This window comes from Pithys albifrons, chromosome 11, assembly GCF_047495875.1.
Source record: "Pithys albifrons albifrons isolate INPA30051 chromosome 11, PitAlb_v1, whole genome shotgun sequence".
Classification (NCBI taxonomy): domain Eukaryota; kingdom Metazoa; phylum Chordata; class Aves; order Passeriformes; family Thamnophilidae; genus Pithys; species Pithys albifrons.
Genome location: NC_092468.1, coordinates 18,448,342 through 18,470,966, shown reverse-complemented (window position 1 = coordinate 18,470,966; position 22,625 = coordinate 18,448,342). Strand labels below are relative to the sequence as shown.

At 38.4% G+C, this 22,625-nt stretch overlaps 1 protein-coding gene across 6 annotated transcripts in view; it reads left to right on the top strand.

The window, feature by feature from the left end:
- The window catches only part of ATP11B (ATPase phospholipid transporting 11B (putative)), a 66,069-nt gene that overhangs the window by 6,616 nt on the left and 36,828 nt on the right, over positions 1-22,625 (top strand). For all 6 annotated transcript variants that reach the window (XM_071566470.1, XM_071566469.1, XM_071566467.1 and 3 more), the window contains exons 2-10: positions 8,373-8,489; positions 9,315-9,404; positions 12,426-12,506; positions 16,686-16,793; positions 16,965-17,093; positions 17,212-17,315; positions 18,515-18,562; positions 21,390-21,454; positions 22,016-22,097. In XM_071566470.1, coding sequence (XP_071422571.1) covers positions 8,373-8,489; positions 9,315-9,404; positions 12,426-12,506; positions 16,686-16,793; positions 16,965-17,093; positions 17,212-17,315; positions 18,515-18,562; positions 21,390-21,454; positions 22,016-22,097 — 824 coding nt within the window. The remainder of the gene's footprint in view (positions 1-8,372; positions 8,490-9,314; positions 9,405-12,425; positions 12,507-16,685; positions 16,794-16,964; positions 17,094-17,211; positions 17,316-18,514; positions 18,563-21,389; positions 21,455-22,015; positions 22,098-22,625) is intronic.

Here is a 22,625-nt window from a genome sequence, read left to right as displayed (position 1 = left end):
ATTTGTTGAGCAGCAACTGTCAGTATAATTTTGGCACACATTTTGAAAAAGCCTTAAGATTTATTATCTAGGGGTGATTTGGGGGGAACGGATTTTTGGAAAGGGCTGCTGGGATTTTTTTTCCCTGTGCTGAAGGAAAATGTGAATCAGGCTCACAGTGCAGGAGCTGACTGGCATCAGTAGCTATTGCCTGCTAGAACCAATCCAAATATTGGAAAGTGGTTTTCAGTATTCTTATGGGATAATGGTTGTATCAGTAGCCCAGAACAGGAGCCCTTCGTGCTTGTGTAAAATACTTTGTAAATGACTCTTCAAAGCATCGAGTAAACTGCATTTCATTTTAAAATAATAGTATATATGGCATGCAAATACATGAAGGAATATCTGCTTCTTCTGTATTGGTCCTGTCACGGAGTTGGCAAATGTAATGGTTTTTATGGTGAAATTGCTATCTACAAAATTGGAGCTGCTTTCTAGTTTTAAGTGAAAGCTTATAGCCTGTCACAAATTTGAATGCCATATTTAATATTGAAAATCTGCTATAAACTTACTTAATACAGGAAATGTGCAGAAAGAATACAGTTAGGGTGTGGGGGTTTTGTTTCATTTTCTGAGATACTGTGGTTATTCAGAGTAGATGAAGGATTTGTACATTAAATGTTTCATTTATTGCATCAGTTCTGTATTTCTTAGTGTGTCCTGTTTAGTAGCTGCTATTTCTGTCTGATGGATCATTGCAGAGTTGTAGCATTTCCCATGTTTCACTTTACATATTTTGAGCAGTGTTCTTAAAAGTGGTTTGTGATTTTTTGAGTTCTCAATTCTTATTTTATAAAATATGATGCCCTATAGTTGCTTCCTGATGGGTGTCTGAAATCACTCTTCAGTTTTGAAAATCTTACCTATTCTCTGTTTGTTCATGCTTGAGAGAGGGGATAGTGCAGATATGGAGAATTACCTGCTGGAGCCCTCAGAGGCAAACTTTTAGTTCTGAAATTAAAATGCTGTGTATTTGGAACTTCAAAGGCATCTTCATTTCATCTTTTCTAGAGCAATGGACTGCTTTGGGAATCATGGCCAAAGACCAAACATGGACCATGGATACTGTCAAGCCTCAACTTCTCTCAAACTTCTTTAACATAATGCATTTTTTTTAAAGAAAAAATTTAGAGAACACTGACTGGCCTTTCAAAGTAGTCCCTGGCCAAGTCTTTGAGACTGAGGCTTGCTTCTTAGAATCTGAATGTTAACTACGTTTCCTTCATTGGAGACACATTTATTTTAAAGTCTGCTTTCTGCCAAGAAAGCATCTGAACAAAAGTATTACTGGATCTGTTATTGATAATCTTAGTAATCTGTGTGTCTGACTATGACAGGGAGCATCCTAAAATAAAATCATGAACGAGGAATGTATCGCAGGCTGGTTAAACACATTGAGGCAAGAGCATAAACTCCATCCAAACCTGGCCTTGGACTCTGCCAGGGATGGGGCAGCCACAGCTTTCTGTGCCAGGGCCTCACTACCCTCTCAGGGAAGAATTTCTTCCTGATATCTAATCTAAATCTGCTCCCTATCAGTTTAAAGCCTTTATGCCTTGTCCTATCACTCCATGCCCTTGTAAACAGTCCCTCCCTGGCTTTCTTGTGGTCCCTGTTTGGGTGCTGGAATAATAAATTCTTTTGGACAAATGTGAATCTTGGCGTTGTGCTGAAGAGAGTCACAAAGGAGTAGCTGTTACAAGGCTTTAGGTTTGTTTTATCATATGAAGCCCAAAATGCTTTGTAAATCCTGTGATTTGGATTGTAGGGGAGGGTGAGAAGGCCTTTTCCTTCACTGATGCAAGTCGGACTATTTTAGAATTAAGCAGAGGTGCCCAAACCTCTGTTAAAGTGCTTTGTGCCAGCAGGAACTGGCCATGCCATGGGAGTCTCTGAGAGTGCACTGTGTTAGAAAGTGTAACTTGCCTGCTCAGCTCCCTTTTCCTTTCTGATTTTACTGATGTTACAAGACCAGTATGTTTGGCATCAGTGACCTGAGCAGAGAAACTGGCGCAGGGAAGTGTGTTAGTGTTGAATGAGGCCAGTTGACCTGGCTTGTTATGTTTGCAGATAAATAAAGACAGATGATGTTTAAAAAGTTTAAGTAGGGATTTTCCCAAGTTATTTTTGTGGCCATTTTGAAAAAATAAGGCAAAATAAGAACAACTTGAGCTATGTGTAACCAGGACTTTGTTAAAAGCACCAGTACAACTTTTGAGTACAGCACAAGGCATTTTTTTAACGTAGCGAAATGAAGGATTTTTGCTTCCTGGTTTCTTAGGCCTTGTTTCCTAGAGGGGGTGTTTTCACAAAATAATGTAGTGTGGTTATAGGTCTTTTAGACAGTTACAACATGATTTATTATCAGATGTTTTAAACAACCGTAAGTTACAGTAAGTTGGTAGAGGAATTTGCACGAATGGTGTGTGACTTTCAGAACAGTTTTATTTCTTTACTGCAGTGAACTTTAAAAGGGGAGGAACAAACTGCATGGCACTGTGTACACATGAGGGTGCTTCAGCTGATTCACTGCTTTAGTTGTTAGAGCAGTGTTTAAAATTGCTGTGAGAGGTTGTTTCCTCCTTCCAGCTAACCTTTGATACGGCAAATTCACTTTGACTCGTGCCTAGTTATATGACTGAAAGAATTATTGGCTGACTGTATGGAGTACAAATTTACACAGACTTCTGAAAATGGGCATGGAGTGGGAATAGATCATCTTATCTGACAGAGGGTAAAGTATTCTATGTATATTAAGAAGAAAATCCAATGCCAGGAAATCCATTTCCTCAAAACACCTTTAATCAAAATATATCTCAACAGCAGTGGAATTGCAGACTTTTGGGCTGTCTGCCAGGCAGTGTGTTCTGCTTCTGCAGCCATGAGCAGTCAAGTCACTTCCGTAGGAAAAAGGGTTTCTGAGATCAGATCTTCATCTCTTTACGAGTTTTGTTGAGTAGTGTGTGATATTCAGATGGCTTATGGGCGATCTACTCTTTTCCTAGCAGTGTTCAGTGTGGGTTTTGAAACAAGAGGCTCTAAGGGAGAGTTCCTGCTTTCAAACCCCTTTCACTGAAAAGTGGTCACATTGCAGAAGTTCTTTTAGCAAATGTAAATTTGCCTTTTTTCCCCCATAAAAGCTGTGAGGGATGAATAAGAAGCCCTGGGAGATGATGTTAAACCAGGCCAGGTTTAGTCAAGTCACAAGCAAAAATTGCCTGTCTGATGATTTGAGATCATCGATGCATATATTGATGGCAGAGCTGACACAGTGATTGGTTTGTTGTGTGCTGGTCTCATGTCACTAATCCCTGCTGAGAGATCCATGGATTTCTGCTGCCTCCCTTCGCAGCGCTGGGGAGAGCATGGGAAGGGCGCACGTGTGCTCTGCCCTGTGTTTAGGGGTGTGGAAACATTAAGAGTCTTGCAGTAGATGTGCATATCATACCAACAGGTTGACCACAAAAGCAGTTTTTCTTTCCTTCCATTACACTTGCAGGTGTTGAGAGGGTTGTGGCTTTTTTCTGTAGGGCTGCATCTCATTTGGGTGCTCTGTGGTTGCCTAATTCGTTGCTTCCTCAGCAGCAAAGTAAAACTCTTCTGTCACAGTGAACACTTTTGTCATTTCACCAGGAAATTGGCATGACCAGGCAATTGTTTTAGGGAACTGGCACACTAAAAAAAATTAAAAAAAAAAAGGGGGGAAATGGTGGGGGTTTGGTTGGATCAGTTTCCAGTTCACCTTACCCAGTGGCTGCAGGGGCAGTTCTGGGACAGTGGCTGAGATGGAGACAAAATGTAGGAAGGGGTTATTTGGGGGTGGCTGTTGAATCCCATTTCGTTCATGAAATAAATTGCATAAAATTGCAGTGAAATGTTTCTCCTCAGTTCCCTGGGTATGTTTTCTGTGCTGCTTTAAAGGAACCTAATTATTGCACAGAGGATGTCTTTGTCCAACCTTTAGAGCAGTAACAAAATCAGTGCTGAAGGAATTTAGTAAAAATTACTTCGACTTTGGTTGGAGTCATTGCAAATTTATAAAACAGGAAACTATGAATCACTTATTCTTTTTCATTTATTTTCTCCAAAACCTTACTTTCATTTGTACTTTTTATATCAGCTTCACTCAACCATCTGTGTATTTTATGTAAGTGGCATGTGTTTAAACTATTTTCAAAAACAAACATGTCAGGTGTATCTGGGTGCAAAACTTCTGTTGGGGATGTGTGTATTGAAGATTAAATGAGCAGTGTATTCCAAGGGTAGATAACTCTGCTTTGTGTTGATAAATCAGCTGAAGGGCTGAACTCCAGTTTATAAATCTGTATTTAATTTGCATCATGAAGGGGGGAAAAACAGGTCACTTAATCTTGTGGTCAAATTTTATTTAAAGCTGATTCACATAATATGTATGCCTGTAATATACCTGATCTAGAAGTCTTAAATACCAGATTTTATCATGCGCTCAGCACCATTTGTTATAAAATCAATTATCTGTGCACTTGAGTAGAAATCACCAGAGAACTGCAGGAAAACAAACTTTTGTTGAAAGATATTGGTGACATCTTAATTGTTGTGCCAGACTCAAACTTTAATTTAGGGATTCTCTGCTCATGCTGTTCAGCTGCAGAAATTCTTTGACAAGGGCACGTTACCCTACTTTTGCAGCTGAGTTTGAGAATGACGTTAGAAAGAACTGTCTAATAAGTGAAATTAGGAAACTGTGCTTTCTGCACTGCCTTGCTGGCTCTGTGTAGTTATAATGCAAAATCCCTTTGCTGGGCAGAAAGTCGAACTACAAATCAGTTTTGTGTCAGGAGCAGGTTCTGTGACCAGTCCCACAGTTAGAGAAGTGTTAAAGACATATCAGTTCTTGAAGAATTAAGTTCAACATCTGTGCAGAATTTTCCTTGGAGACATGTAATTAAAATTTCTTTGGAAGATCTGCTTGGTTGTGGTATTACCAGCTAATTAAGAGTTGACAGGGTTGTTGGGTAATTTCAAATGGTCTTTAGTAGTTACAGTCATAAAACCTGGGAAATCTGGGGTATGTTCCCAGCTCTGACACTTCCTGCTGTGACTCCAGTCAAGTCACTGAGGTTGTCAGGGATGTCCTTTTGCAGCCACAGCTCTGACAACTGAAGGGTTTTTGTCCCCAGCCTGCCCAGGGTGTGCATTGTGATCTGCTGACTGTACAGCTTCGGCACTTTCTCTGTGGCAAATGTCAACAAAACAGAATTAAATGTGTAAAGACTGCAATTTTAAGTTGTTTCAGCTGCACCTGAAAGGTTGTATGGCCAGAGATTCTGATTTGGAAAATAGTGTTTTTTTAGTCTGTTGAGTCTGCTTTGGCAGGTGTGTCCTCTCTCATAGCAGTGCTGTGCAGTGGGGCCGGAGTTGTGCAGAGTCTTTACTCTTCATAAGAAAAATGCCATCAGGCTCATCAGCTTTCATATGCTCAGATAGTGGCCCAGAAAGGATATATAAAAAATTCAGTGATAACCCTAGTCAGTCTGAAATCTTTCATTTATCTTTTAATAACTTTCAGGAAGTGGCATGGAGATTAGCATTTGTCTCTGTCAGAAAGAAGACTCCACTTGTTTTCTTTGCTTTTTCTGTTTTTTTTTTCCCTTGCTTTACATCTGTTTGAATTTTTTCAGGCTGCGGAGTATGACTCTCCAAAGTGAGAATATCTGGCATTTTCTGAGTGCCAGACATTTTCTGAGATAGAAGAGAGCTTTGTACCTAGTCTTACTAATTAGACACATTTTTTTCTTGCTTGTAGAACTCTTTTATTTGTGGCATCTTCTGGATTGATTTAGAAATAATGTGTCACTAATGTCAGGTACCAAAATGCTTCTGCTGCAAACAGTGTTCTCTTTTTAAATGTTGTGTCATCATTTAACAGGTTCATTTTTTTTCATCTTACTTTCATGCTTGTATTTCTTAAAAGCTGTGAACAGTTCCTTTCTTTTTGCTTTTGGCATCCTATGTATTTTTCCCATCCTTTCCCCTATTTACTCTTTGTCTCCCTGCTCCACTCTTATCTTTAAATAAGTTTTCACCCTGGAGCATGTGACTAGGCCAGCCTTCCACTGCTTGTCATCTGAAGTTTGTTCTCCTTCAAATCTCTTTGAAAAATCTCACTTCCTTTGTTTCTCCCTTCTTTTTTCTGGACTTCTTTCTTTCTGAAGCAGAATGTTTCTCTAGTAATGATGTCAAATACAAAAATTTGTATGTTTGAGAGGATTCGTTTAATTACTTTAAAATGACACCACTGGTGTGGACACACCTATTGCCCTGTATTAGAGATATTAATGGATTAAAGAAAATTCATGGTTGGTTATGCCAAACATTTGTTATGTCACTCACTGTGCTCACCATTTGTCATCTGTCATTAACTGGCACTGAAGTATCTTCTGGAGTTGTGTGAAGTGTCAGTTTTTATTTGACATCAGTCAGGGGCTGAGCCTGGTTCCACAAGTGAAGCAAATGTAGTTTCTTCACCTGCAGTAGCGGAATTGGTAACGCCCTTTCTGGCCGTTCCACCAGTTGTCCTTTCAGTTGGCACCAAAGAACAAGGAGATTGTGAATACTGTGCAAAGTCAGTTCTAAGGCAGGAGTGTGTGATTCTGATGCTGAAATTCACCTCTTCACAGACAGTCATTGATTCCTGATTGAACAACTTGACTGTTCCAAATTTAATTTCAGTAGTTTATTTCATGTCTTAAAGCTTTTCAGTTTTTATTTTAGTAGTTTTCTTGGCCTGTTGTCTGAATTTGGCTTGTTGTGTTGTTTGTTGTCTTTTGGCATCACCTGCTTGTCCAGGTCAGAACATTATTGCTGGGAAGAGTTCTGGTGAGTCATGTAGCCCCAGGAAAGGCTCTATTAAAGATAGACTTGAATGACCTAGAAACAAGCCTTTGTGTTACAGAGACATTACAGCCTTCTCACATGACTTATTTTGGGTTTTAATTCTTCCTTTCCATAAGAAAGCAATTTTGGTTTGGTTTCCAATATCCAGAGTAAGTTTCCTACCTGCAGCTTAAGCTGCTTACTTCTGTTCTTCTCTGTCCTTCACATTACCCATTTTCTCAATAGAACTATCTTTTATATATCAGAATATTTGCTAGGATATCCCAAGTTTCCTCTCCTCTGGGCTAAATGACTCTAATTTGTTTGCTCTTTGCTGCTCAGATTGTTCACCCTTGCATTATATGTCCTGTTTATAGGGTCTCTTTGCCTCTCTTCCCATCCTCTGGGTGCTGTCCCGTTGGCTCTCAGTGCTCCAGCTCTGGCTCCCACTTCTTCTCCAGCCTCCTCCGCACTGGAGGCCTTTTCCTCAGTGGGATGACACAGATGACTCATGTTCAGCCTGTGATCCACTCTGGCCCTTTGATATTTTTCTGCAGCTTTTATTCCCTTTTCTAGATGCAGTTACTTGTGGCTAATGCTGGATCTTCCAGTTGGTCAAGATAATTTTGAAATTTTTCTCGTTATTTGGTGTTCTTGCAGTCCCAGGGTGGTGTCACCTGCAGGTTTAATGCCTTGTCTTCCCCTTCCCCTCAGAGAGGCAGGTATGAAAATGGTGACCATTGGGCCTGAAACAGTTCTTTGGTTCCCAGGGACCTCACTCAGACCTTCTGTTTTGGCAGGAGACTATGGATAAGTCTTTCTGAATATTATTTTTTTCTTTGAATTTGCTTTCAGTGTTGCCACTGCTCATGTATGAATTGGTGATAGTGGTGGGAAGTCACATTTGAGATTAGACAAATTGTTAGTTCTTGGAGGTAAAACCTGTTTGGAAAAATGCTGTTGTCAGATGAATATGCTTTTGGCTTTTAGCTGGTGAGAATCTTTTCAAAATCCAGTTATCACAGCATTCTAGGGTAACTTGTTTCCTTTCACCTTCTATTTTTCTCAATAAATCTGTTGTGTTAGGGTTATCATGGGCATGGCTGTGAGGTCTTGTAACTTACTTGTCTTTTCATCTCCATTTCTACTTTTTAAATTTCCCAGGGCTTCAAGTTTGCATGTTTGTGAGTGTTCTCTATCCTACCTGAGACAAGATTTTCTCCTTCATTTTTCAGAACGACTACATCAAAATTAAGATTTTTTTCCCCTCAGTTTCTGAAAATTCTGTGGGCACAAGAGACTTCAATTTACACATTTATTTTCTTTACTATTCGTAAGCTGTTATTCTGAAATTACTGCTGTTATTCTGAAGCTGCTGATCCCCGTTTATCATTTTTCAGCACAAAGTTAACAGTTTACAGAAGAGCAGCTAATAAAATAGCCTTTCTTGATTGCCTCTCTTTTATTTTCTTTTTTAGGGTTTTGACCCACCGCATCAAAGCGACACAAGAACTATTTATATAGCAAATCGTTTTCCCCAGCATGGCCATTACGTTCCTCAGAAGTTTGCTGACAACAGGATCATATCATCCAAGGTAAGGAATCAATTTGCCATCACAGAAACACCTGATATGTAACCTAAGAAGTTGTGTGAGGAATGTGCACCTGTGTATTATGTCTAGTGGTGCATATACAATATTCAAAATGAAACAAACTGTGAACTTTTTTGAGGGTAAAGTGTGGTTTTTCTGCTTCTCTCATCCTTCTTTCCTCAAAGCCTGTTAAAGTACAGAGCAGTTAAGCATGTTGGTCAGGATTTCTGAAGAAAAAGCAGGTTTTGAACCAGTGCTGCTCATGTCTAGATGTGATGCACCAAACTACTTAAAAGGAAGGGTGAAGCTGGTTGTGAGGATTTTTAAAATAGTCAAATTGAAAGCTAATGCTCTGCATAAAATAAATCAGCAGTGGACTGCAGTTGCAGATTCCCTCCCAGTGTGTCCTTGGATTGGAATCAATAGAGCTGGTGGTGGGATGTGCCTTGTTGCTGTGGTGTTGGAGAGAGTGTTACAGCTGCAAGAATTAATTTCTTCCCTGCTACCCAGGACGCAAACAGCCAAATGGCTCCAGCTGCCCCTGTCCCAGTGGGTAGGAGAACATTTGAAACTTGGCCTGTAATGGGAATGCAGTTGCTGCCACTGGTTCCCTGCTGGCTGTACTTAAAACAGAAGGAGAAAACAACAAAAATTGGATACAGCAGCTCTGTGTGGGAGGCCAGAGAGACCAGGAGAAGGTTTGGGGGAGGGGAGATGGAGAATGGAAAGATTTAGGTTAACAGAGTTATTGGGAACGGAACTGAATTTCACTAAAAAATTGTTCAGTGTGTCATAATTCCTCTTCTTTCTCTCCTTTTTTCCCTTCAGTATACAGTGTGGAATTTTGTTCCAAAAAACTTATTTGAGCAGTTCAGAAGAGTAGCCAACTTTTATTTTCTCATTATATTTTTGGTTCAGGTAAGTTGAATAATACTCAGAAAATTTCAGTTTATGTTGTAAATCTGCTACTGATTCTTGTTCTGTGAATTTAACTTCTCTGCTTGCGTGTTCTCTCTGTAACATTTCCAGTTTCTTTGTGAAAAGAACATAACTTTAAAAATAATTATGTCCAAATTTAAGTATTATTCTCAGGTTACCAGGGTATTTAAGTGTGCAGCTTTGAAATCCATTGCGCTGCCAGCACAGGGACTCAATTTCCTCAGAATACAATTTTAAATCTCTTAAGATAGTAAAGAAATTCCAGATATGCTTTTTATTGTTGTGTGCATTGCTGGTTTTATTCTTGTGTTTTTAAGTGCTTCTTGGACATTAGAAATGTGCAGAAGTGCAGACATTCAAGTTCACTTGCACCAAACTGGGCAGTGCCTGCTCTTGGGCTGAGCAAAGATTAGGATATGCTCTCATTGGAAGTGGAATCTCACTTCTCTAACTCAACAGACTGTTGTGACAGAGTTCTAAGGTCCTCACATTCAGTTTGCTCAGATAAAATGAACACACAGATGTTACAGTTTGTCACTTTTGAAGACAACAGTTACAGCTGTGTATTGTTACAGTACAGGTCAGAAATACTGCTGTGGCTTTTGTAGCAGACTGTATTTCTTTTCACGAAGAACATCCACAAGTATATTATGACAGGCTGTACATTTTCTGTGATCTTTGCACCCTCAGCTTAGTAATTGTACCTAAATTCTGTGGAGCTGTTGCAGGCTTAGTAGGTGGAGGATGAGTGGGAGAAAGGTTCTAAGGATAGATAATAGCTTCTGAAAGATCAATTAGTGTCTGAGGCATCAACAAGATTTTGGGATACACACATTTTTCTTTCATTATAAAATAGAATGTACAGTTCTCCCCGGTGATTTACCAACATTTACAGTGTGCATGTGAAAAAGATGGCACCTTTTGACAGAAAACAGGAGTTATGATTGTGCAAGAGGTCAGTAGCAGGGCCAGTTCTGCAGTTTTTAATCCATGGCCTCCTGTGTCCCTTGATCTTGTTCTTTCACATTTAGAAAGGAGGATCTTTCTAGGCTGAAAATTCCTGTGTTGGAAGTCACTAAAGTCATACTGTTCCAGCTTAGTCTAACAGAACACATTGTTCATCACGAGTTCCTAGTTAAGAATATTGACTGTGTCATTCCTGTTAGGATGTTTCATGCTATTTAATTTATTGTAGTTTGAGGAAGATGGGGACATGCTGGACATAGAACATAAATGTTACTTAAAGTAAGCATGGCCAGCATTGCCTTTATTTATTTTTAATGCAGATTTACCTACTTATTCAATTTTGTGTCACATTTTTGAACTGTTAGATTTCAGTAGTATCTGAATGTCATGTCTGTGAACCAGTATGGATCTAAGGCATACCCTCTATTCTGAGTGTAATCCTGTTGTCTCAGTTCATGACAAGTGGATGCCTTCATGTGTTTGGGAACTGTCTTGTCTGTGTGTCTGCATTCTGGGAAACCAAACATGAGAAAAGCTGCAGCTGTTTTTGTTCATTTGTTAGAGTGGAATTCTGGTTTTATTCAAATCCCATTTGGAAGTTCATTAATATATAATATTTTTTCTTTTTATAAGGCAAAGCTGCCTTTTAAAGTTGATCACCATGGTATCTTCCCTGTCATAGCAATTTCCTGTGACCAGGATGCAGAGTCTGTCATTACCACCTCATTCCACTGGGGATGGCAGAGCTGGGGCAAGTTCTCGGTGTGTGATTGAAACTTGCAGTACAGTCCAGTCCACGTTGTTCACCACACGTGTGCATGCCCAAACCATGGTGACAGACTGCATTTTGGTCACCCAGCTGTGTGATGGGTGTGCCCAGCTGTGTGGCAGGCAGAGGACCATGGTGTTCTGGTGAAAGGGAACAGGCTGCCACGGCTGTTCCGCCAGCACAAAAACTGCTTCATTTTAGTATATGAGCCTCTCTTGAGAAACACTGAGAGAGTATAGATGGCAGAAATGTCATCTATATCATCTAAATCAGCTGCTTCTGGTATGAGTTTTCTTGGACAAGATGCTGCCAAGCTGAAATTACAATGCTGCAGTTGAAGAACAGTATTGCAGGCTGGGTCTCACTTTTGTTGTGTTCTCTAAATTGTCTGTTTCAGTGAGAAAAAAATAAATTCATGCATACGTTGTAAGGTGGCATAATCTGTTTTCTCTGTGAGGTTCTTGGCTCTTAAGAGAGTAAACTTCATGTATGCTTTGTTTTTTCTTCTTTAATGGTTTCCAAAGCAATGCCATAAGTCTCAGGTAAAGTGGATCAAATCAGTGTCTGTGGTTTTGAATAGTTTTTGTGTATATTTTATTTACAGCACTTGACCTTGCTGGTTTTTTCCTGCAGCAGAAGAGAACCACTAACATCCCCCCACATCCAGAATCTTAGTGTGTACACTGCACTTTTGGCATGCCAGCAATAATAGCACAAATTGTAAAAACTGCATGTTAACTTGGGGGAACCAGAAAGGTGCAGTCTAAAAAAATGTTCTCTAATCTCTAAGCCAATGGAAATTACTGTTCTTAACTTTATTTTAACTTCTAAAGTGGATGATATTATACTCTACATCACTGGTAAGCAGTAGATTTGAACCAGCTTCACAAAATGTTGATTTTTTTTTTCCTTTGTAATACATTTTTTCCCTTGTAATATATTCCTTTGTTATATATATATTTCCTTCGTAATACATTTCCTTTGTATATATATTCCTTTGTAATATAACATGCATTACAAAGGTAACTAAGGCTGCTCTATGCCCTAGAACCTTCTGTTTGCATCATTATTGACATGTGCTATTTAGGTGTCAGAAACTGAGTTTTGCTCCAGAAATACTGCAAGAAGTGCAGTAAAAGTACAGGTTATAATGAGGTGTTTGGAAAATAGTTGTCATCTTACTTCATTAGGTGTTGGGGGGTTTTTTGAAAGTACAGTTGTAAAAATATAATTTGAGCTAATTTTTGTATTTTCCTCTCTTTTAGCTCATGATAGATACCCCTACTAGTCCTATTACCAGTGGATTGCCATTATTCTTTGTCATTACTGTGACAGCCATAAAACAGGTAAGGGGAAAAACTCTTGTGGCATGAAGTCTTTTGAAGGTAAAGTTACTTAACAAAATCAGACCAAGAAAATGCTTAGATAGTAAAAAATACATAAAAACAGTGTAATTTTCAGAAAGGATTTTGTATTTAATGTTTCTCATTAGGTACTCAAGCTTCAGCATTTGGTTAGTTGTCAAGTGCTCAGTGACTCACTGCAGTACCCTGAAATGGACAGTGAGTGACTGTCAGGCAGCATTTTTGTCTAAACATTACATGTCACTTGTTATAAGACCTTTTCTGAGAGCTCCTCACTTATTCCTTTGGCACACCTCGCTGCTTATCAAACCAGTCCTCCCACATCAGACACCGAGAAAGGAGCTGGGGTAGAAGCAGCAACGGTGCAGTCCATGTTTGTCAGTAGTTAGAAGGCAGGTTTTGCCCCAAGGAGTATATTCCATAGTGTAAAATGTGTATCAACTGTAATTCTGTACCAGGTAAAATCTCCACTTTATGAAGCTTCTGGTTTTCTTTTTTTTCTTGTGTGGTTGCATAAAACATTTTGGAGTGCTTTATAGCACTTGAAATAAGAAAAATCTTCTGAGTTTAATAGAAATCTTGTTCAAGCACCCTACTACTACATACTGAGACCTAGAACCCCTGGCATGAGAATGTAGAAATGAAAGAAAAGGAAAAAAAAATGTTCTGGGTTTTTAAGCCATTAAAGCAAGAAAAGAAAGAAACAAGCTCATAAATAAAGAGGTGATGTGGATAGAAATTATAATCTCTTCTGCAGGGAGGTTATTTTCAGGAACTGTCCCCTTCAAAGTGTTTGACAGTGCTGTCTGGGGAAGAGATGCAGTCTAGCAACTGAAAAATAAGCAGGAGACTGTTAGCAGAGCTACAACTGGAATTTCAATTTGCCTTCTGTGCCCATAACACCCAAAGGCACCCAGAAATAGGGCAAAAGTAAGATTGTTCTAGCTTTCAACATGGTGAAATGGGGCAGGGAAGTTCTTAATGCTGGAGCAATATTTGGACTAACATTTCATCTTGTTGCTGTGCAATTTGGGTATGTAGAGTGCTCTAATCCCATTCAATTGCAGTTGTTACCATCACCCCCCCCAAAAATCACATGTTCAAGAGCTATAATCAGAAATAGGCAATGGATAATATTCCTCAAGGCTGTGTGAACTGAAAGAGATTATGAAACAGAGTTATAAATATTAGATTATTTTTTCTAGAAGGAAGTTGGACTTGTGTAAGTCTAAAATAGTCCAAAATAATCTAACACCACCTTGTTTCCAGATGTCCAGTCTTATATTGGGAAATTTAAGTATCTTGCCACTAATTGCAAAGAAAAGAGATTCTGTCACTCCTTCTGGAGAAACCTGAACTCATTCATGACTTGCAAAGCATCAAGAGGTTTTCTGGCTGTCTCAATATCTCTGCAAGGACTATTGGAACCACCTAAACTGATCTAATGGACTCTGATGTTTATCCTACATGCTGCAACAAGGCAAACAATATTCACAAGCTGTTACCTTGGAAGGACAATTAAGTGTGCTATTTCCAACAGGCTGCCTTCAGACAAGGAAGAAGGATAAACCTTCTGTTGGAATGCAGAGGGGAAAATACCCAGTATTGCCTCAAAATTGACTCCCATTTTCTCTCATAGGAAGCAGATTTTAAGGAAAGAAACCCCTTTTGAGAGCTACAGGGCACTGGTTCTATACAAAGTTACATGAGGATAAATGTTAAACTATAATTTAATATTCTTTCAAAAGATGAAGGTGAAAATAGAAGGATTAATCATAAGCAAGTTTGAGAAGCTTAGCAGTGGGTGGGAAGAACTCTCCCCTGCTTCTAGAAAACCAGTTAATGTGGCACCTCTGGCAAACCTCAGAACTTACTTTAAACTCAGCCAAGGAGACAGAACTATTTCTTCTTAGAAGTGTAATTGCACCTAGGTCAGAAGAAGGACATACCAGACTGCAAAGTGATGCAGCTCATGCTGTGTCATTTTATTTGTCCTGTTAGCCAGAGCACTTTCCTCCTTATGCCTGTGAAGGTCTATATACAATCCCTCGGGAGTCCAAAATTGGCAGACAAAAATAAAACCAAAAGTGAAAAAAACACAAGCCAAAATACAACAAAATAAAGGTATTTCCCAAGGAACTTAAGGAAACTTAGTCCATTTCACTGAGTTCATAGGTATTCAGCTAATTGAACAATGATGTTTACTTGACTATCTAGTAAACTATAAACAATTGCTTTGAAGGTTTTGATTAACTGTAGACCTAAACTAAGAATGAAAAACCTGGTAATATAAATTGCAGGCCTTTTCTCAATTACATTGATGCAGTTATTTCAACAGGACTTAAGAATGTAATGTAATTGAGGGATTTTAACCTTTACTTGCTTTTCATGCAGTTAGGCAACATTCCCTGTATTCCTATTGCATCTCTCTTTTTCACAGTGTTTTTCCAATAGTTGCAAGTGAGGAGAAGGAGCTCTCAGAAATGCCGCAGTCCGTAAATTTAGGGGCAATTTGAACTGGCCACATTAGGTTGGCTCTTAAGAATTCCCTGGTGTAAGGTGTCACCCTCAGGTTGTAGGCAGTAGATGTCAGGTGGGGAAAGCGCTGAAATCTGTACTTTCTAAAGAAGGTGTTTTTCAGTTCTTTGCCAAATGCCCATATTGCTCAGCTGTTCAGGGTTCTGAGACAAATGCCCCAAGGTTGCTGATGTTAGTTGAACCCTTGTTTTCTTCTGTCAGTCACCTTTAACAAGAGCTGTAGGTCCTGACTTTTGCTTTTTCATACAGATGAGGAGAGATTCTTAAAAGTCTCACTTAGGGGCTTTAGGATTCTGATTTCCCAGAATCTCTATGTATGGGTGCTATTTCTATACACTTCTTAGTTACTTATTTTCAAGTTTGGCATATAAAGCTTCTTTTCCCTATTCCCTCTCCCCTTTCTTTTCAAACCCAGGTAGTGCAGTTGTGCTGTTCCTACTCATTTGTGCTAGTAACAGTGGACGTACATGAAGGTTGAACTACAAAACTGGACTTTTAACATGCAAAATTCATCATACAACTTTCCTACAGGCTCCAGTCAACCTCAGGGCTCTCCAAGCTATATCTGCATTAGTACTTTTTGTATTACTACATTCATACAATGTCTTTAGGATGAGTTGGGATTATGCCTACTGTTTCACATGGCTCCCTCCTTCTGTTTGCAAACTTCCAAGGAACTGTTTTAACTCTCTCACAGTTTTTATACGTACAGAAAAGCATTTTAGGAAGTCTCTCAATTATTGCAAATGAAGATGCAAGAGGCAGTTGAACTTCTGCATAGATTGATCCATTTTCTTGTGCTTGCTCATGGGGCTTTCCAAACAGTACCTAGACTTGGGGATTAGAGATTATTATGCTATGATAAACTAATAATACTAGATTAAATAAGCAATTTATTAATAGTTTAGGAAAATAGGAGGTCAATAGTGTACCTGAATTGAGGATCAGGAACATTTGCACACGTGTGTGCATGGCATGAAGGCTGCTTACAGATGTGCAGAATATCAGTTAAAGGAAAACTGCTTAATTTATTGGTTAAAATCCCAGTTGCTGCAAACTGTTCCATTAGGACTTACAAAGAACTGAAACCGTCTCAGTCAACTTCTCTTGCTACACAGAGCTGATGTGTCAACAGCATGTCACATGGAATTAAGAAATCAGGAGATTTCATGCAAAGGCTGTGGCAGTAGCTATAAGAAGTGCTATCTGGTATGACTTGAGGAAGTAATTTTAGTCTGTTAGTTCTTTAAAAAAAATCCATGAAGAAGCCTGGGGACTGACTCTTTCCAGATTTGTGATATAATAATCCATATAGATGAAAGATTCAGTGAGTGCTTGTCATCTGCTCTGCAGAAAATGTCACTGCCTGTTTGTTGTAAGAGAATGTGGGACTGTTAAGTTTCTTCAACACTTTTATTGCTTTATGTGCATTTACTTGTTCATGTGAGTGAAAACTAAGAGGTTTCCCAGATTCTTGAGTAACAGCTCTAACAGAAACTCAAGAAAACTTAATGACTATATTCAGACTATTCAGGAAGTAATTTGAAGCACATTTGCTTGGAAGATATAATAAGTTTCTTAGGTTTATTACTCAAAAAGTAAATTTTTGTGTGTTTTCCACAGGGTTATGAAGACTGGCTACGACATAAAGCAGACAATGAAGTCAATGGTGCTCCAGTTTATGTGGTTCGAAGTGGTGGCCTTGTGAAAACTAGATCTAAAAACATTCGGGTATGTGCTTAAGGACAAATTGAAAATTGTGTTTCTCACACATAGCTAAAGCTCTTGTTTCATTACTAATCATTGTGGCCTGCTTGATCATGGTTTGGTAACAATGCTGAAAGGAATTCTGCTCTTTTAAAACTCTATTTGTGTATTTATCATTTGTGGTCACCTCTTTAGGTGGGGGACATTGTCCGAGTAGCCAAAGATGAGACTTTTCCTGTTGATCTGGTGCTTCTGTCATCCGATCGCGTTGACGGTTCATGCCATGTCACTACTGCAAGTCTGGATGGAGAGACCAATCTTAAGGTCTGGCTTAACTTCTGTAGAACAGTTAATTTGTGGTGCCATTTCTAGTTCAGCCTGCTGAAATACACCCCCTGCTGCCTGGTAGTCCTGTGCTAATTTAAGGGGCTCTGTTTTACAGACACACGTTGCAGTCCCAGAAACAGCAGTGTTGCAGTCTGTTGCCAACCTGGACAAACTGGTAGCTGTTATAGAATGTCAGCAGCCAGAAGCAGATCTGTACAGGTATTTCTTTATTAGTAAATATTTTGAAAAGAAATCAAAATTAAGTGTTTAATATTAAGAATGTTATGGCTCTTGCTGCAATTAAAATAGCTTCAGACATCTGCTCAAATTTCAGGTTTTAATATTTAGCTTGTGTTTATATACTTACTGAAATATGCAAGTGGCAAGTTTTAGTAGTTCAGTATTAAACCAGAAATTACAGTCTAATATTTATCTTTTGTATTTTAATTACATACATTTCTGTTCTAACCAGTAAACTTGCTTCCAGATTTAAAAAAAATTAAATGATGTGTGACTATGACCAGTTTGGAGAAAGAATTGTATAAGGTTCTGCCAGGAGATTCCAGTACAATATAGGATATTTTAAAGTGGAATTAAATCATAGCAAATTGTTGTAAGGTTATGTTAATTCTAAGGATATGTGTTGGTCACATTTATTTTGCATATGCTCAAGAGAAGATTTGGACTCCATTCTTTGGCAGCAAAACCTTAGATTAAAAATGGGGAGATCTGAGTGTGCTTTCACATCAGCAATCAATGTCCCAGACTCCATAAAACAGCATCATGGGTACCAAAAGTTACATTCCCATCCAAGGTGCTTCTGAGTTGCATAGTGGAAAATGGTAGCTATTAAGCAGTAGTTCTGAAAATCCAAGTATCACAACAGCTGTTCTTAAGTAAGCTTTGGAATCTTTGAGAAATATTAAATTCTTTAAAACTAAGATACTCAGTTTGATCAGCTGTTCAGATATTTGATATTTAGCAGATTGAGGTACAGTTGCTGTGGAAGTTTTATGTCCCTATTTGTAGCTGGGGTCATGCTAAATATGCAGATGTCAGATTTTAGATGCAGAGTAGATTTGCTTTGTTAAATGAAAAATTACTCTTTCTGATGGATAATATGCTAATTTACATTGTTGAGGAATCATTTCTTACTGAATCATCAAGAAGTCACAATCTGTTTTAAATGAGTAGAAATACAATATTTTGTAGTTAGTGATGAAAGCTAATAGGCTTTCTCAAATGGCTGTTCTTTTGAAGGATGTTTCTGTTGTTAAATGTAAAACTAGTGCCAGTGTTACCATATTGTTTTATTTTGTATTTGTGAACCATTAATGACATTTTTGTAAATACAGAGAATTTTTTTACATTTTTGAGACTTTATGTAGATATGTCTAAAACATGCCCATCTTTCATAGATTTGTTGGAAGAATAACTGTAAGTCAACAAACTGAAGAAATAGTGAGGTAAGTAAAATTTTATAAGATGATTATTTAGAATGCCTGAAGATGCTTAAAGTCATGACCATCACAAATAAGAGTCACTGTTGAATATGTGAAAGGGAGGGGTGTTTTACTGAAAGTTGTCAATTGAAGCTGAATATTTCAGATGGAGATGAGAGAAAATTAGTGAAAGAAAGTTCATTACCAGCTTTTCCAGACTTAATACAACAGTTCTGGAAGGGTTAGGTATTCTGAAGTGGGTGCTTTTTAGGCTCTGTTAATCAGCTGGTACTTTTGTTGCTATTTTTTAATTAAACACTTTATTGATCTGAAACAATTTCCACTGGTGTATTATGTAAACTAATACCAAGTTTAAATACCGAAGTTTAAATACCCAAGTTTGCCTCTTTACCAGAGGCACTGAGGAGGAATTTTTGCAGTTGAAATTCGTAGAAATTACTGGTCTGTCTGAACAAGCCTCTGCTACAGATTGGTAGCTTATAGTGTATATTTTCAGCTACTGTACTAACCAGACTGTACTTACATCGTAATAGGCAGCACATAATTGGGTGCACATACATGTGCTCACCACCTTACCTTGTGCAGTCACAGCAAGCAGCAGACACCTTAAACGTGTGAAAATAAACCAAGAAAGATGTGAAGCCATTTACAGACCTGGACGTGGACTTCCTGGAAAGATTGCTGGTTGCTGTGGGTTGCTGATTCCTGACTCCAGCTACCAACATCCACACAACTGCTCATTCCATTCCCCCTACCACAACAGGGAAGAGGGGAAAATAGGAGGAATAGGAGACAGAAAGGTCATGATTTGAAATGAAGACATGGAACTCAAAAGAAATGGCCAAATTTTCAGGAATACCTGGCATTTAAGTTACTTATTTTGTCTTGAGAGTTGCGGATGGTCACACTTTGTCACCTCTTGTGAAGAGGTGAAGTGCCGTGTTAGGATGTATAAATTTGTCACAGAAACAGGTAAATCTGTTATGGTTCTTTTACTCTTCTAATGTCCAAAATGCTATCTATTACACTTTTTATTAGTGAAATTTCTACTTGAATTGGATATTAAAGCAGTATTATTTTCGATGTAATGTGTGCCTTCAGTCTGAAGAACTGAAGGTCTGTCAGTTCGAGAGCCCCCTTTGAGGATTGCAAACAGTGTCAATTTTAGATAGGACAGACATGAAGTTCAGAGTGAGTCAAAGTTTTGTCAGTGATTTTGCAAGAAATGTGGGAGTGTAGAATGCAGGTCAGTTGGCCCCAAGTCCAGTGCCTTGGCCACCCCCACAAAAAAACCCCACCCATTCTACCCCCAGAAACCCACTCAGCTGTTTTCCAAGGCTGCTTTATGTGCTCTTTCACTTGGAGCTTTGCAGAATTCATTACTGCCAAGCCTGACAGGTTCAGCTTTGGGATAATCTATCAAAATAATTTCATAGCCAACTTCAAACAGAGCCAGTTTAAAGGGACGTGTGAAAAATAATTGCAAGTTCTGACTTCTAGTGGAGCTTCAACTTCTATTTCTCAAAGATAAACTTGCCTAGTCTGTGTTGCTCTGATTCAGGTTTTGTATTTTGGGTTTGTCAGACAGGTTGTACTCATATCCAGAAATACAAATTATGTTTCTTATATGAAAAGTTTAAATGCTCGATCATTTAGTCCCTTTTAATTCAATTTTTCAGTTAAAGTTTGAGTCCAGCCTAAAACATTAACATATGTTTGTGTAATTTAAAGAACTCACCATAATTTGTGTGTATAGTTGGTGCACATGGTATTTGTGATGGTAATTTTCATATTTGCAGTAACATTTAAGTCAAATTAGTTAAGTTAAATGTTTAACTGTGGGAGATGGGTTGTGGGTTTGGCTTTTGGGTATTTTTTTAGTAACTCCAGGTTATGCTTTTGAAGGAACTTTTAAGAGCTTTGTTTATATAATAGTGATCACAGACTGCTTGTGGCAAAGCTAAAGGGAAAGGAGGGCAAACCCAAGGGCTGGTATGGCAACACTTACCATATGAACTTTAATCTTTTGCTTACACCTGCTATGTCAACCTGTCCACTGCAGTTGTTAAATTTCTGCTTTCATTTGAAACACTGGCAAAAATACATTTTTTTTAATTTCAAACCAAACATCACTGGCAGTTTCTAAAGATGATACAACCACTGGAGTAGAACACATGGTTCTAACCTTATATTAACCTTGTTTCTGATTAGACCCTTTTTTATTGCCCCAGCACTGTTTGGAGTTAACTTAGATAACGAAATAAATGTATTGCTGTGTTTTGATAGATGTGAGGAAAAAACATTTATGCAATTTTTACTGGTGTGTTAGGAAGCAAAATTTGCACTGCTCTGGTGGTGATGTGTCCATCTAGTTGTTTTTCTCTGTTTGGTATGAAGATGTTTGAGCTTTCTGGATTATTTCAGTTTGACAGAGGGGTAGAAGTAAAACCAGTAGATCAGCCAAACCTAAAACCAGCATTCCTGGTGCTCTGTGAGCTCAACTGGCTTTTTGCCTCCTGGCTGCCCAAGTAACTTGCAGGTCCCTGAATCAGCCGTTTGGAATATTTGGCTCAGTCAGTAATTGTGGGAGATGGAACAGTGGTGGGAGAGTATGGCCAAGTGAAATGAAATGAAACAGAGCCCTGTGGAGATTGTGGGTGAGGCATGTAAGGTGATTGAAGATGGACCTAAATAAGGATGGAGCTGGGAGTTGCTGCATTGGGAATTCATAGGAATATAGGACAGCTTTGCATAGGACACTGGGTGTTAATAGTTTTACAGAATACAGAACAACTAATTTTTAAATGCTGATATATCTATTTCCTTTTAGAGCTCTTGGGCCTGAAAGTCTCTTACTTCGTGGAGCAAGATTAAAAAACACTAAAGAAATATTTGGTTTGTAGACATCTAAATATTTAAAGAGTATTCTCTTCTTAAAGCATGTTGATGAACTGTGCATTAATTCTACTTGCACTGAAGAAATTGTAATAATCTTGCTGACTGTTACCTGAGGGGATATGATTATAGATGAAAGTAATGATACTATGCTGAAGAATCTCTGTGGATATAAAGTTCCAGCTCTGCTCTGTGAAAATATTTGAAGTGGTTTGATAAAGGAATAACTTAACTTCAGTAGATAAATGGCTGTTCTTACTGTTACCCATTGTTCAAGACTTTCTCCTGAGATTTACCATCTGATTTCCATAAGATACATATTGAGCAGCACAGTCAAAATAATGAAGTGTTAAAGTAGGTGTTAAAATTACATCAGTAGTACTGTTTTACTGTAGCAGAATATTGCAAATACCTACTGAAAAACTGTCTCACCACTACAGTGATGTAAACACAAAATTAATTCCACCTTTCGCTTTTATCTTAATCTCTCAAAATGAAAAATTCTGCAAATTCTACATATGCAGAAAGTAAAGTGTAATACTTTCCCCCCTTCCTTCCCAGGTGTTGCGGTGTATACAGGTATGGAGACAAAGATGGCATTAAATTACAAGAGTAAATCTCAGAAACGGTCAGCAGTAGAAAAGTATGTTTATTTTCTAATATCTCTCTTATTCATAGAGCTTTAACTTCGTTTTCCCTCTGTAACTTTAAAACCCTGATGGTCTCATCATTGGGTTGTAGGCAAGGGAAGAGAGTGTTAATTGCCTTGCCTTTGGTAGGAAGCTATAAAGATAGAATTCATTTCTTGATATTTCATTCTTTATTGATTCTGTAATCATGTTAAAAGTGGAAATACCCAAGTTTGCTCAAGGTTACGGGATAGGTGTTATTACAATAGAGATTTATCTGTTGAATCTCATGATTTATTTTAAAAGGAAAAGTTCTTGTATGTTGCCTTTATTCCAGTTACTAAAACTCTGAGAGAGCCTCCTGGAATTCTTATGCAAGAGTGGGATTGATTATTCTTCTGTAGCTACGTACAAGCAGAACTGTAGAGTGCCCAAGAAATGTTCAGTCAGCAAAGCAAGGGGTGGAAAGCTGGTCTGGCTGATGTTACAGAATAGGGAGACAGATGTGACTGGTGTAGCGTGGCCTGGGTTGGATAGTCAGG